Here is a 15,285-nt window from a genome sequence, read left to right on the forward strand (position 1 = left end):
CTGAAGCTGGATAATAAGAATGCCCCTCTCATCTTTGCACATTAGATATGAAGCTACAGCTAGCAGCAGGTTAGTGTAGCTTGGCACAAAGACTGCAACTCCTTGCTTATTAATCGAGCCAAAAACCTACATAGACGAAAAGACCCATTTTTGTTTTATTTCTGGGCTTGTCCCAGGACAGCCCAGTAAAACGTTGCCACTTAGCATTTCTAGAAAACTCAGACACATTAGATCTCAATATTTTGCAGAAAATACTCTGCAGTTGACAACATGTGCGAGGATTGGTCTGAAGCCTTTTTACACTAGTCAAAAAACCCCACAAACACCGTCTTTTGAGTGCAGTGGGAAAGTGTTTTAACCGGCATTCAGTTCCACATCAAATGACTGCAGAAGTCACAGGTTTTTATCAGCTCCAGCTTGACACACCGTCAATGGAAACTCAACACAACCTCGTGTTTAAACTCATTTTCAATGAGGATGCTGCGGCCTGGGCTACAAGAGTGAGCACAGCTAACATGATGTCTCCCATGGAGGCTCTGAAACTGAGAGTAACAACTCACAGAGAAAAAGAGAAGAGATTGATTTATTTTACCTGACTGCATGACTGACTGCTTACTCCATTGCTCCTTTGCATGGGGATGATGTCCACGGTGCAGTAAAAAAGATGTTTCTAGTCTAATTATCTCAGAGAGTCATGCTTGTCAGAAATGGTGGTCAAACACGGCCAACAGTGTAATTTAATCTTTTTTTATGTTGTCGCGGTTACAGCCTTATCTCCTGGGAATTAGTGGTAGTTAGTGAAAGTAACTCCAGTTCTGAATAATATATATTTTTTTAGGGTAGTTACGCTACTACTGCAAGTGGGAAAGGATTGAGTTGGCTTGCTTTAGCAGGTGTACCAATATTTAAAAAACCTGTACGAACACGCTACTTTTGGAGTAAAAATGTTTCAACTCCAACATGAAACCAGTGTTTTTTCTCATGAATTTTCCTTTAACACAAGGTTCCAGTCACCTGTAAGCCCATGTAAAGTCTTTGGGTTTAAACCCTGTATGTTCCTCACAAAGTGTCACCATGTGGTGAGGTGGGTGAGACACAGGGCTCTTTTGGCTGTAAAACGTTAAAGCTAACGTATAGTTAGCTTCAGAAGTATTGACTGCTAGTTTTAAGTCAGCTGTTTGTTAGGCTGAGCTATATTGCCTCAGCTTGTAGCGTCACATAAAAGCTTGTTCTGTAAAAATAATAAAATTTCTCTGCAACAAAGCAATAAGAATACAATATCATTCAAATTGAGAAAAATAAGTTTTAATCAACTCACAAATAGTCTTCATATATAAAGCTGTGAGGTTACTGGAGGTGAAAAAAATTACTCATCTGAGGTTTTCTCCTTTAGTTAGATCATTTGTGCTTCAGAGCTTATTAACATATTGTTAATAAGCTAAAGGCAAATGTCAGTTAGCAATAATTTACATTATGGCTTACTATTGCTACTATCTATCTGTAGTAAAACAAACATGCTGGAACGTTACCAAACAACACAGAGCAACCTTGAATTCATCATAACTTTGAGTACTCACATGAACCAGCAAGTCATGAATAGTGCACGAGCAGCAGAAACAAGGTTGTCAAAGATTTTGTCACGAGGGAGATCATTCATCCAGATAGTTTCTTTTGTTATCCACACTACAGTAATAAATCTCAATATATGTAACAAATTGCTGAAGAAAGTATTTTTCATTATAGTAATGAGGTCACTGAGAATGTGCTATTTTGGCCCATCATATTTCTTTTGCATTTTAAGGGTTTAGTCTCTTTATCATTTAGGCTTGAACAAAAAGAGACACTTCTCCAAAAGCACATCTTTTTATAACGATGCACCTATTGAAATATCCGAGTAACTGCTGCATTGTCAGCTCAATGACCTGCACAGAGCTGACATGGAGTTGTCATCAGATTTGTCATGGCTTTTTCAAATAGCAAATACATGCAACAAATGCTGTTTTCTAAGCAGTATTTTCACTGACATGAATAGATGTTTGACCTTTAGTCTAATAAGAACTTTTAAGGTCCATTGCTGTGGGGTAAGACGTGACTCATGAGCCATCATGCGGCACGAATGCATCACGTTTCTTTGAACAAGGGAGTAGTGATGCTAAATGAATGTCTAAATGAATTTGAATATCAGTTGACTGAAAATATAATTGTCAGTCACGCTCAAAATAAAAACTCGTATCTGGCAAAACTAGCTCAGAGGTACTGTAACTTAGGGAAGAATTTTATTTCTTGTTGTCTTCAAACTGAGTCGCTCAACGCTGGCTGGTCATAATGCTGTGAAATGGCAGAACAGTCCTGAATAGCTTCAGGGGCAAGCCACTAGAGATGTGCAGTTAGTGTTTCATCCTGTGCATCAGAATGAGCCTACATGTCAGCGCTGTAACAGAGCGACGGTGATTGCTACTGACAAGCTACAGTGATGCTGTCGTAGTTTGTTGCAGTCTTACACAATGTCCTCCATCGTGGCCGCCATTGAAATCTCTGCTGCTGTTCACTAAATGCTTCCTGAAAGTATTCAAGGACAACAAGCTGTGGGCAACACAGAATAATGCAAAAGAAATCCAAAGATACCATCAAGGAAATTAATAATTTAGAAGAGCTGCTCGCGTAGATTTGGAAAAGTTGTATGGGCCCACGCTGTAAACAGGTCACTTATTCAGTCTATTTTGTCCCCGGTGAGACATATTTGTTATGATATTTAACAACATTGAGGACCAGATAGTAAATGCTTATAAATGTATAGTAAAGTATAAATATGTCAATAAACTTACAAAACAATGGAAGGTTTTCAAATCGCTTAAACTAAACAACTTCAAATGTGAGAGAATCCCATGTCTTATTTATTTTTTTTGGAAACAGTGTTAATAATCCACAAAGTGAATTTATTTCCTGGATCAAAATAAATTGAACACCACTCACAAACCTTTAATGGTTCTTCTGCATAATCAAGTGTGTTTTATCATCCCTTTCTCTTGGTAGAGTAGCCCCTGGAGAATGTTTGTCTGTATATGTAAAGGAATTGTAGGTGGAATGTTTGCAACACTTTTATCTTCATGCAGGGAAATGCTCAAGTTTATTCTGCTTCATAATACTCCAGTAGCCACAGGCCATGTTTGCGGTATGCGTCGCTGCTGTAGATTTCTTTCCGTCCAGTTGTATTTCTCAGATTTAGAGCTAATCCAACCAGTGTTACCCTTCTCTTAGTATAGAATGAGTATCTACAGTGAGTAACCCACTGGAAAAAAAAACGTGTGCTTTTAAAAAGCTGTAATCTGTAGAGAAAGGGGAACTCCGGCCAACGTGCAACAGCACCGCCTGAGGACAAACACCTACTCAGCCTTCACTTCATGTATGCCCTATGCTTTCTCTGTGGTTGCTCAACCCAGACAAATTGTGCAACAACGCAGACCATAATGTGAATAAAAATATGAAACGCTTAAATGTCATTACACAGAAATCATTTGAACTGTGTGCCCTTTGCCTTTAATCAGATTTTTACCACAAATGAAACATTTAACGTGACTACACTCCTTTTTCATCTGAGACCAGTAAGATCATTTTAAGAATCATTATTAGAGATTTATTTGCGCTCAATGTTATGAGAGTGCTGACCCGCAGGAGCCGAATTGAAATTGAGATTTCGTCTTCACTAATTTTATTTATTAGGAGCCAATAAAATAACTATATTTACTGTGCGGTTTACGGATGAAAAGTTGTAACAATTAATCCTGGTGGGAACATGAATTTATCTCATAAGGCAGCTGGATTCTTGTGAGATTTGCGTGTTTTTGATCACTATCACCAGATAGTTCATCTTGCAGAGCTTCAAGCTATGAGCTTGTGGCCGATTCCCAGTGGTTTTTGCTAATGAAAGTTCTATACTGATGGCAACCAGCAGGTTTTAGAAGTGATGAGAATCCACAATGGCAGCTTCTAAAGAGGTTACTGCACAAGCCCAAAGCCTCAGTTTTATCAGATTTGGAGCGTATGCTTCAGTAAAAGATGGAGACTGCAGATGGGCAGTGAAGCTCTTTTTGCTCTTCCCCTGACCGGTTTTGGTAAATGTTTAATTTACAGACTGCATCGATCGGATTGCTTGAAGTTTGCTCCACAACAGGATAATAATAGACAGATAGCTTACCAAGTCACCTAACATGTATGCCTTTGAAGAAACCTGCCCTATTTCAAATGGTATATATAAATGACCTCGTAGATGGTTCAGTGTTGCAAAGCAGAATTTCTACAGTAAATTTCTCAGCAGGAGCCATTTATTACAGCAGACACCATGACTTGACCTAGAACAAAAAGTGCTGGTGGAACTGATAACATTGACAAATGCTCAGTTCCGTGATATTCCCAAGTAAGCCATGACAGTTTGGACAGAAAACCAGCATGCACAAGTTGCAGGACAACCCCTATGTGTCATGCATCCACCTTTGTTTCTCCTTCTCTGACATGTCAGAATGTCTCCTGTGAAAAAGATCACTTAAAACGTTTTGCTCAGATGTTATTCTCGTGATCCCTCCAGTGTCAGTAGTAGCAGCATTAGGACACTTTTGTTTACCTTGAAGCTCAAAATTCACCAAACTATGTGGAAATCTGCTAATGAGACATTTCATTTGGACAACAGTGCAACAGAGATACTGCTGCCCCTACTATAGCTTATGATATACAGATGGACTAAATCAAGACTGCACATGTTGTACATGTCTGTGTAACGTTGCATGGAAAGGAATCCCACTGAGATAGGAGGTCTTGATCGTATGACACACACAAAAAATTAAAGTTTTAAATTCAAACCATCACTTTACAATAGTTTGTTCTACCACCAGCCATCCCTGAAGTGTATCTCTGGAAGGATGTCAAAGGATGCTTAAATCCCAAAAAAAACAGTCAATAGTCAAAGTTACCTTAAAGGATAGGTCAGACATAAGGTTGATCCTCAAGTTAAAATGCAAATTTGAAAGAATAATTCGATTGTTGAGTTTTGCTTTCTGGTGTGACGAATTGACTTGGAAAGTAACAAAATCTGCTTGTATGCAGCACCCTGAAAGGCCAAACACTGCAACAGCTTTATTAGAAATGTACATGGAAAGCCATGGTTTGGGTTGTGAAGTGAGCAGCTAAGCATTGCCAGCCTCCAGCTTCATCCAGGCAATGCATCATCGTGTACAGTTTACATCTAAGGTTACTCTACACATGTGTATTTCTCAGACTTTGCCTTTCATCTGACATTCGTTTATGCTTATGAACGCATTATTTGTGCCTCCAGTTTTGAGGAAAACTGGATTGCAGAATTTTTTTTATCATTTTTTGTCTTTCTGTGGGGCCATGCCTTGTAAAAATGTGCAAAACTGTACATTAGAGTACTACATTGTGGAAATTAATTGGTAAAAAAACAGAACACAGTTTACAGAATTTATTTACAATATTTTGCATTGCATTAAAATTGCTAATTTTGTTGAATGAACACAGTTATCAGAGACACAGTCAGAGCTGTGAAGAATCCACAGAAAATTGCTTGATTCCTATTTATAAATGACACAGAGGGTGATAATACATGTTTCTGCTGACCAGCGTATTCTGGGAGGGCTTGAGGCTGTCCATGACCATAAAAGCCGAAAAAAGGCTGAGTATTAAAATTAGCTCGTGGTGAATACAACAGTAATACGACTACATATGTTACTGATGCTGATAATCTTTTGAGCTGCCTCGCCTCATGTATCATATACAGACGAATATTCTGAGAAAACCCCTTTACAGCCAGTCAAGCCGACACATTCCTGAACGACTGGCAGGATGTAAATGAAACACGTTACCTGAAATCCCAGAAAGGGTTGGCTGTTTGCTCTCCGGCTTAGTGTTCAGCTTGGTACCACGAGGAAACACTAAATTTGTTTCAGTCTGTGAGTCAGCGCATTCACAAGATCTCTTGGCATCCTCCGCCCAGGCAAGTAATGCTGCTTCATTTGAGGATCTCCTGTCTCATTCTTTAAAGGGATAAAAGTGGATGTTGTTGTCTATCCCACAGCTGTACTTCACACATTTAACATCTGGGGTGAATAAGCAGGATAACCAACAGAAAACCTCAACTAGGAACCAGGATTAAGCCCGAGTTAGGTCTGTTTCAGCTACTTTACATGTCATTAATTTAGGAATTCATTAAATGTTAGAAGTTCCATATAGAAGACGGTAAGAGTATGATGTGAGTCTAAAATTCAATTGTTTCATGATGAAGCATATTGATACCTGAGAAACAACCACTGTCAATTTTCAGGGCTTGTCAGACCTGGTGAGCGAAGGTGAGGTTTTTCTTTACTTTAGAAACATATTTCCAACTATTAGAATAGGTAGTAATGCTATCTACAGTAATGTGCAAAAGTCTTGAACTGGCCCTCTTTTTTTTTAGGTGTAGTGCTTTATTGAAACGTGTACAAACATATATGGAAATACAATATTAAAAGCAAAAGAAGAATTTGTATACTTCCAGCGAGTTTGAAAGTGAATATCTGCTCTGAGCTCCTTTATTCTCCAACACAGTCTGAACCCTCTCAGACGAGCTTTCTGTCCTTTCTTTAAGGAGTCTTCAGGAATAGTTCTCCAGGCTTCTTGAAGGACATCCCAAAGCTCTTCTTTGGATGTGGGCTGCCTTTTGTTCCGTTCTCTGCCAAGATGATCCCACACTGCTTCAATAATGTTGAGGTCCGGGCTCTGGGGAGGATTCATCCCTCCATCAGACCTGCTGCCACTGATTTTCAGTCCACTTCTTGTGTCATTTGGCACAGCTCAGCCTTTTCTCCCTGTTTCCCTTCCTTAAGAACGGCTTCTTGACAGCCACCCTTCCATGGAGCCCATTTCTGATGAGGCTTGGGCCAACAGCAGATGGATCAGCTGAAGGTCCAGGTGCATCTCTCAGGTCCTGTGTCAGGTCTTTGCTGGATATGTTCAAACTCACTTTCAGATAAGTGTTTATCTGCAGTAGATGTTTTGTCTTAGGCCCGCCACTTCTATTTTTGTCGTGGAGAATAGAAAAAAAGGAGGAATGAGAAAGCAAGTTACCAATAACAACGACAGGCAGATGTGGGTGTTTGCACTCTGATGAATAAGATGGAAGCCGACAAAGGGTAAGAAGAGGCAGAATTTTCCCGTTGGATATTAATCAAGCATAGAAATCCTGTCTTAGTATTCTGAACAGAAATGCACAGAGCAGAATAATACCCCTTTCCCCTCTGTGATAAAGTAAATGATGCGTATCTACATCAGGGGAATTTACTCCAGCAGGCTAGTGTTTATGGCTTCATGAGCCCAAATATATGATTTCATTAGTTCTTTAGGAGAACAGCTCGACAAACGAAAGATACTGCTGCAACTTTGCAAGAAGAGCTGAGTGAAGTTGGAAGAATTTGATTAAATGTAAGATACTTGGTGAATCCCTGATAGGAAGTTATATTGTTGCAGTATAAATTATTAAGGAAAAATAATAAAAAGTGACATAGATAAAAATCCGTTGACTGCAGCAGAGAGACAGCGGTGTAGTTAAATCTCCGTGAAAGCACTGGGGTGTTGTTGTAGTGTGGCAACAACTGAACTGCTGACTTCATGCGCAGCTACGAAAGGTAACACAGTTGATCTCTTTAGGTGAACACTGACAGAATCTCATAGCTCACAGTTCAACATCCAGGCTCCAGGGATGCTTCCTCTTGTCCAGGATTACACTCACTGTTGTTAGCCATCCCCTGCTTTCCTCTTGCTGCTTTGTCCACAGTCTCTGTCTGCCTGTATAGTCCGAGAGTCATGTAGAGGAGCTGGAGTTTGGAGTATGTTGCTGTAGTCATTGCTCGGGTTAAACACACAATACAGCATTTCCCGATATTCTCACTGTGTCCTCGTCAGCTATCTAAGCTCGTTCACTTTATTCTCCAGTGATCTCACATTCCCCAAGAGGAAAGAGACGGTTTAAATATCTACTCCTTGCTCTGCAGTTTTGCTCTCTCTTCTTCAACTTGTTCGGATTTTGAGTCTTTCACTAAGCATTACTTAGGCCTTGAAAGCTCATCAATAACAGGTGTTAAAACAAGTGTTAAAAAGTGGCAGAATGAAGAAGTTGTTCTGGTTGCACAGCATTCAAACCAACCACACATACAATTGCATTAGCATTAGCAGGACAATGCTATTAGATCATTCCCACCCATTTGAGCATTCTGAACAGTTCTATTTCTGTTTCTCACTTGTTAGCTACAAATTAATTCATTTTAACAAACCAGGGGTAGGAAATGTATACCTGAAAGCATCTTTCTGGGAGTTTCAGATGATTTATTTTCAATACTTAAGCATAAATTCAACAGACCCTTTGTTGGCTGGCTTGTAATCATCTCTACACTTGCCTTTGCTTATGCATTGCTACATATTCAAGTGTGTTACCACTCATGAATCCATTGGCGCATGACCATACAGTCTGAACAGGATTCTGTGTCACCGTGCCTCATGCATGTGTGTCCTCAAGGGGCTGCTCATAAATAACTGCCCCATGGCACTACTCGAGGTCAAGAACTCCACATGCTACCTATAAGTAATGTATGAGTCCTGATGATTTAATGCAAGAGGCAATGATTAAATTGAGGGTCTGCATTTAGTGTAAGATGTTTTTTTCACGATATTTGTCTTCAAGGTGCTGCAGCACACCTTAATTCTATAGTGACTTGGTCATGAATGTAAAAAAAAATTCTACTTATCCATCATATGTTTTTTGTATGCATTAGAAGATATATCAAGAACAAGCCAACCCATCGGTGCTATGACTTGGGATTTCTGCTTTAAATCTGCAGAGCACACATAAAAGAAATATCTTGATTGCTTGCAGGACGGGGCTGAAGAGCTATTTTTTTTAATGAAGATCCAGTGAAATAAGAAGCTGTTTGATTAAATGTTTAAGATATGACAATCGTGTGTCTCAAAAATGTTTATTTGAAGTATGATTACCCAAGCAGTTGCATTTAGAGCAAGGAGAAGTGAAGGGCAGTGGGCAGCAGAGGCTGGCCACGGGGAGCGGACATCCCACATGGCACACGCTCATTCAGATTGCTGCTACTTCACTCACATGTTTAATGCCATTAAGAGTTTCCCCCTTTCTTAATGTTGCCTGAATGATTTTAACTTCTGCATTGGTCATTAGTGGACTCAGCAATTTGAACTTTCAATATGTGACAAAATGTTTGCTTGGATGAGTTTTTCAGGTTGATTTTATCTTCTTGTTGACAATTTAAACAGGAGCTTAAATTGACTTTGAGTCTTTGACCTTAATTGGTATTTGTCTGTGTCACCAGTCTGCTCCCAGTTCTCCAGAGGAGTTTATGCCATCTTCGGCTTCTATGACCGGAAGTCCATGAACACGCTGACCTCCTTCTGCGGGGCTCTGCACACCTCCTTCATTACGCCCAGCTTCCCCATCGACACGGATGTGCAGTTCGTCATCCAGATGAGGCCCAGCTTAAGAGGAGTTGTTCTCAGTCTGATGGACCACTACAAGTGGGAGAAGTTTGTTTATCTTTACGACACCGACAGAGGTGAGTGTGCTGTGCAAACACCACAAGTTTACATTCAGGAGCTGTTGCAGCAACATTTTAAAGCAGGGGGATGTGGAGAAAGTAAGTGGTAGTCCAAACACAGCTCATGCAGATCGGTTATTCTACAGCATGTATATGATCAGGCTTTAATATGTAAATCCCTTATCCCAAATCCTCATACTAAGCAGCCTGATACATTTTAATCTATGACAGTAATGATCCCAAATTGCTTCTCTATGTGGGCAAATCCTTCACAGAGAGGCTTTCAGTAGTTGTTTGCTTCTGAGACATGACTCATTCACAGGTGTGTCTGATCTGTTGCTGTAGTGTGACTGCAGCTGTCTGAGCGTCTAATCCAAGGCACTTTCTGATTATCATTTAGCTGTAATTGGATTATGTAAAGGGTATGCACAAAATCCTCCAACTTTTCTATGTGTTTTATAGCTTCCGTCTCCCTTCATGTGGGACAACTTTGTACTGAAATGGGGACTTTTGAGAGTCATCATTTGGAGGCATTAAGAAACAGCACGACAGCCTGTTTGAATGAAATAAATCACAGCTTGTCACAGATTGCTGCAGCAGCAAAGATACAGCTCTGGTCTGAAGTTTACATACCCCATCATGGTCATGAATGCCAATTTTGGTCTTCAAACAATTTATGTAGACTGCTCTTTTACTTTGGAAGTTAAGTTATTGCGTAATGTACAACAATTAAATCATTTTGATTTTTTAATAAGAATAAGTTTAAATTTACTTTGTGTTTTCTGGAACCAACACAGGGTAGATATTATGCTTATGTTGTTAAAATGTACATACAGTTTGCTGTAGTTTTATGTTCTTATTTCCCTTTGCATGTTGAACCTTGTCCAGACACATTTATCTGGCAGAGTTCTGGTTGGATTTTTTTTTTGGCTGCATTGACAGAGATCAATTAAGGCAAAAATCATTTTGAGGTAAAAAAAAGAAAAAAAAGAAAATGCATTGCAAAATATTGGCATACAAACAAAACGTTTTGGCAGTTCTACCCCTAAGAGCAGCAAATCATGAGCAATGGCATCCTGGATGAAGACAGGAGACAGTAATAGGCCTCCACTGATGACTTAAGCTTCATTGTTGTTGTTTTGCTGGCAAGTACTTTTAAGCTAAGTCCAGTTTTTTTCTTTTTTTCAAAGGGTTGATGTCAGGACTTTGAGAAGGCCTTTCCAAATGTTTAATACCCTGTTGAAGTAATACTGTGTCCAAGTTTAAAACAGTCAAAACAGCAGAGTCTTCTTACTTGGACGGCAGCCTCTCAGTTCATGATGATGTAAAACTTTCTCTACTGTTGACGGGGACTCTGGTATTCCAGCAGCATCCAATCCAAAGCCAGTTCCAGAGTGGTTGCTGACCATCTGAAATTATTTCAGATTAAGTTAACTTAACTCAATTGAATTTTATTTGTATTGCATCTTTCAAACACAAGTGTAACCCAAAGTGCTTTCCATAGCAAAAGTTAAACTCAGACAAGAGACAACCAAGGCAAAAAAGATGAAAGTAAAGAATTTAAGACCACTCATGAAAGCAATTCAACTTGCAGTTAAAGCAAGAATTCAAAATTGAGTGAACAAGGCTCTTGTAATGAACAAAAGACAACAAGGGGAATAGATCCAGAGGGGATTTGAGAATTGCAAGATGGGTGTGTAGCAATCCATAAACTAAGACCTGGGGGTATGGTCGAATAGTTTATTTTGCTTAGGAGCCTTCCTGAAGTGACCTGGAAGTATCTTAGCAGGAGCCATGACAAGAGCAGCTCAAATTAAAATCCTTTAAGAGCTCCTTTAGGATAGGAAACACCTGACCATCCTTTATGAAAGAAAGGACATAATTCTCTAGTACAGTGTAGATGAAATAACCTTTGTGAAATAACATGATAAGTACTTTTTGTAGAATATTCTTTGAACGTCTGTAGTTTCAGTGCTACACAGCTTAGTGTAAGTTAGGTTGAATTCTCACTGCAGCCTCGTCTTTAAGTGTTTTTGCTACCATCTTTTCTTTAACTCCGTTTTTTTTTTCACCAAGGTCAAAGAGCTCAGAAAAAGATTTTATTAACTATTTTTGCCCAGCTCCAAATGCATAACACGGACAGGAAGTGAAACTGACCAGAATCCCAATGAAATGAGCTTTTACAAAATATGGCGGGAAGATAGAGGAAATAGAAACATAGCATTAGGACCAATAAGACCAATCTAACAAAACAGGAAGATCGTAACAAAAGGTAACTGTAAGAGCAGATCTGTTAATTGTTGTTAATTGTCGGATTGTGATTGGCGGGTCAGCCTATATATATTGTATGTATGTTTGGGGGCTCGTCAGGTGTTTCCGGACAACAAACAGTTTTTGACCGCTGTGCAGCAACATTTTGTGCTCCGTACGGATGAAATCATGAGACGTGATTTAGACCATGAGAGGCGAAATAAACGGAGTTATTTGTATCAAACTCAAAGGCAACAGGGTACTCATTCATCCGTGATGGTATGGTCCAAGCGCGTCAATTAGGTTTTAACAGCGAAACACCTCAGTGGCTTAAAGCATTGGCTTAGCTTCTATAGTAACTAAGGAGTAAACGGAAACCTGTTTTTAAAACAAATTCAAATAGGGAACAAGACTATACACAACATAAAAATTCAACAAGAATAATTAACATTTTTTTCTACTGCACATAAAAAAAGTCCAATTTTGCACAGACATATAAGAGAGGAAATCAACATCTGACTGAAATTGTTCAAAGTTGAGCGGAACATGTTTTTAAGTCGTACATTTCTAATGATTGTGTTGATACTGGGACATTTTCTGGTTGAAGTCTCTGCTCTTAAATGTGCCAAATTATTTAGAGCTGTACATTCAAAGTATTTTTAAACTGACATAGAGCATTTCTAGGACAAGTACACTCCTTTTTCACTTTCTCGGCTTCCCTTCTTCTTCTTCTTCTGTTCAGATGTCTAATCTAATGTGCATTAATAAATCTTATTCTCAGAACCACTCTTTTTGTTTTTTGGATTTTTTAAATGTGCAAAAACACTTTTATACACAAATGTGCTGTGGGAGCTTCTTGAACAGGAACACTTCCACAGTTGTATATAATATGTACAGTGTCATTCTTGACCCCATTTTGGAGGTTGCCATTGTTCCCAGATGAGGGGGATCCTCACGTTTTATCGATCTGGTCAACATCTCTTGCAGAGGATGATAATTGGTTGTCTGGCCTGGCTGAGACAAATTGACGAACAGGTTTATAACCTCTCCTTGGTTAAATCAACCCTCTTAGAAGTGCCGCCTAATGTGGCCCTTAGAGCTCTGCTTCTCTTTGGTGGCCTCTTTCACCTGCTGTGTGGAAGTTGTCAGGCCACCATCTGTAATCCTTTACACAGTGTGACTCAGTGTAAACACTGTAGTTTAGGATAGACTCCATCATGCAGCACAGCTTGTGTTTGTTGAGGCGCTGGTTAGCCATTCTGTTTTGGCCAATCCTGCTCCATCAAGTCAAGGCTCTGAAGCAGTGTAGCCACCACTCATCCAAATGTCACTTTAATCTTCATTATAGGAAGAATGCTCTATTTAGGGCCTTAGGGGGGACTAACAAGGAGTCTTGAGAAACGCTCATGTGACTGTTGACAGTTGGCTGAACAAGATGACAGTCATGTGCTGCAGAGGCAATTTACAAAGAAATGTGTAATGCCCGTCTCACAACAAGACAAGCAGCAGAGGCCTCCGAAAGTCAGATTGGAATATGAAATATTATTTATTTATATTATGTGAGTATCTATCTCCTCTAGATTTTGAGGAAGTGACTGCCTTTCATCACACACCATAAGAGAGATGTTTTTTTTTAAATTGAAGCCTAAAGGCATAACTATTCATCAAAACTGCATCTGTATGATGGGAATTGGACTGTGATGGATAGGAAAAGCTCAGAGATACTAAATGTAGCAAAGCATGGACTTTATCAATTTTACATTAAACTTTCACATTGATATGGTGTCAATTAGGTCCAGTTTCACTTATACGGTGGACGTTTCCTTGTGTGACAGCAATATTCTAATGCTCTAAATGGTTTGAGGTAACAGATAAATAGTTATCAAACTATGAGTTGAGTCTTTTCCTTCGACTGTATTCCGCAAGAGTATCTCACCATTTCTAGCAGCTCATGTGGGGAATTGAAATGATTTGGAAGGAGAAACTGCAAAGAGACTTTACAATGTAACACATACAGATCATTAAATATATGTGCTGCTGCAGTGCAACATTGCCTATTTATCCTGGATGTACTGGCTGTGAAAGGTCCTCATTAAATAGAGTAATGGCTGCTGGCAAAAAGATGACCTCTTGAACAAAGAACATCTGGGCGGTACCACCTGGCCAATGAGAAAAAGTTTTCACTATTTTCTTTCTTGGAATGGAAGTTGCATGCACTGCTTAAACACTTCTCAGTGTTAATCAGTGTGTGTGTGCATGGTTGCTTTTCTCTGTGTGGACCTGTGATGGACTGGGTGTACATTCGCTCTCACCCAATGGAAGCTGGGATAGGCTCCATCCACCCCGCGCCCCTGATTGGATTAAGCAGGTATAAAAAATGGATGGATGATCCATTCTATCTTTTTAGTGGCTGCTGTGAGGAAGTGCCTTGAAGTCAGTCACAAGGCATTGACTCTAAAAGACATCGAGCTCCAGTAGTCGCCGTATCAAAAAGCATCAACGTCTTTCATGAAAGACTAAGTCAGTAAATTCCCCCCAAAGTCATTATAGTGTCATTAGTTAGATTAACTCTTTTTGAACAGTGTGCTGGTGGTTCTGAAAAAAAAAAAAAAAAAAAAAAAAAAACCTCCATAATTAGATGGGCCTCAAGCATAAATAGTTTAATCTTTTCAGAATTTAAATGTCACTTTTAGCCTTCTTGTCCAACTATGTTCACCTCTGGCTCCAAAACCACCAAGATGGGAGTGGCTAAATGCCAAAGTCGCAGCTTCAGAACAGCAGTTCTAAAGCAAATGGGGAATGTCTTGATAGCTGTGTCTACCTGTTAAATGCATTAAATGGTTTTAACGTTCCGAACATCTAGTCACTGTCTAAATGCATTAAGCTGCTTTTTTTAGTGATAATCTTTACCAATATTGTACTGATGTTAACATAACAGAAGGATATTAAAAGATAGGTCAATATGAGGTGCAGTATGTGCTTTAGTTGATACTTATTTATATTGAAATGCAGTTTTTCTTCATCCACTCCATGTTGACCTCAGGGTTTTCTGACTAAAGGCATCTTGCACTGCCATTAAAGGTGTGTTTTTAATTAGATTCAGTCCAGTTTGTTTATTTAGTGCCAATTCACAACTAAAGTAATCTCAGGGCACTTTAAGCATTCAGTCTAATTCAGTTCAAGACTTATTGACATGTTCAGATTTTACCTTTGACCCAAATACAGATTCCACAGAGTCCAGATACGGAATTGGTTTTATTTTCAAGGAGATGGACAATAAACAGATCCAGAAAGTGGTCCAGAGTCCTGTGTGGAGAATCCTTAGAGTGGTGCGAGGAGAGAGCCAAGGGTCAGGTGGAGCTGGGTGGTGAGATGAGGAACGGCAGAGCGGGCAGGCAGGCAGCTTGTAGGTACAGATTCTTCTCGGGGAAACCAA

At 39.5% G+C, this 15,285-nt stretch overlaps 1 protein-coding gene across 4 annotated transcripts in view; it reads left to right on the forward strand.

Annotated features, from left to right (window-relative positions):
• The window catches only part of gria3a (glutamate receptor, ionotropic, AMPA 3a), a 75,671-nt gene that overhangs the window by 4,269 nt on the left and 56,117 nt on the right, over nt 1-15,285 (forward strand). For all 4 annotated transcript variants that reach the window (XM_075487902.1, XM_075487901.1, XM_075487903.1 and 1 more), the window contains exon 3: nt 9,378-9,617. In XM_075487902.1, the coding sequence (XP_075344017.1) occupies nt 9,378-9,617 (240 nt within the window). The remainder of the gene's footprint in view (nt 1-9,377; nt 9,618-15,285) is intronic.

This window comes from Odontesthes bonariensis, chromosome 16 (genome assembly GCF_027942865.1).
Source record: "Odontesthes bonariensis isolate fOdoBon6 chromosome 16, fOdoBon6.hap1, whole genome shotgun sequence".
Classification (NCBI taxonomy): Eukaryota; Metazoa; Chordata; class Actinopteri; order Atheriniformes; family Atherinopsidae; genus Odontesthes; species Odontesthes bonariensis.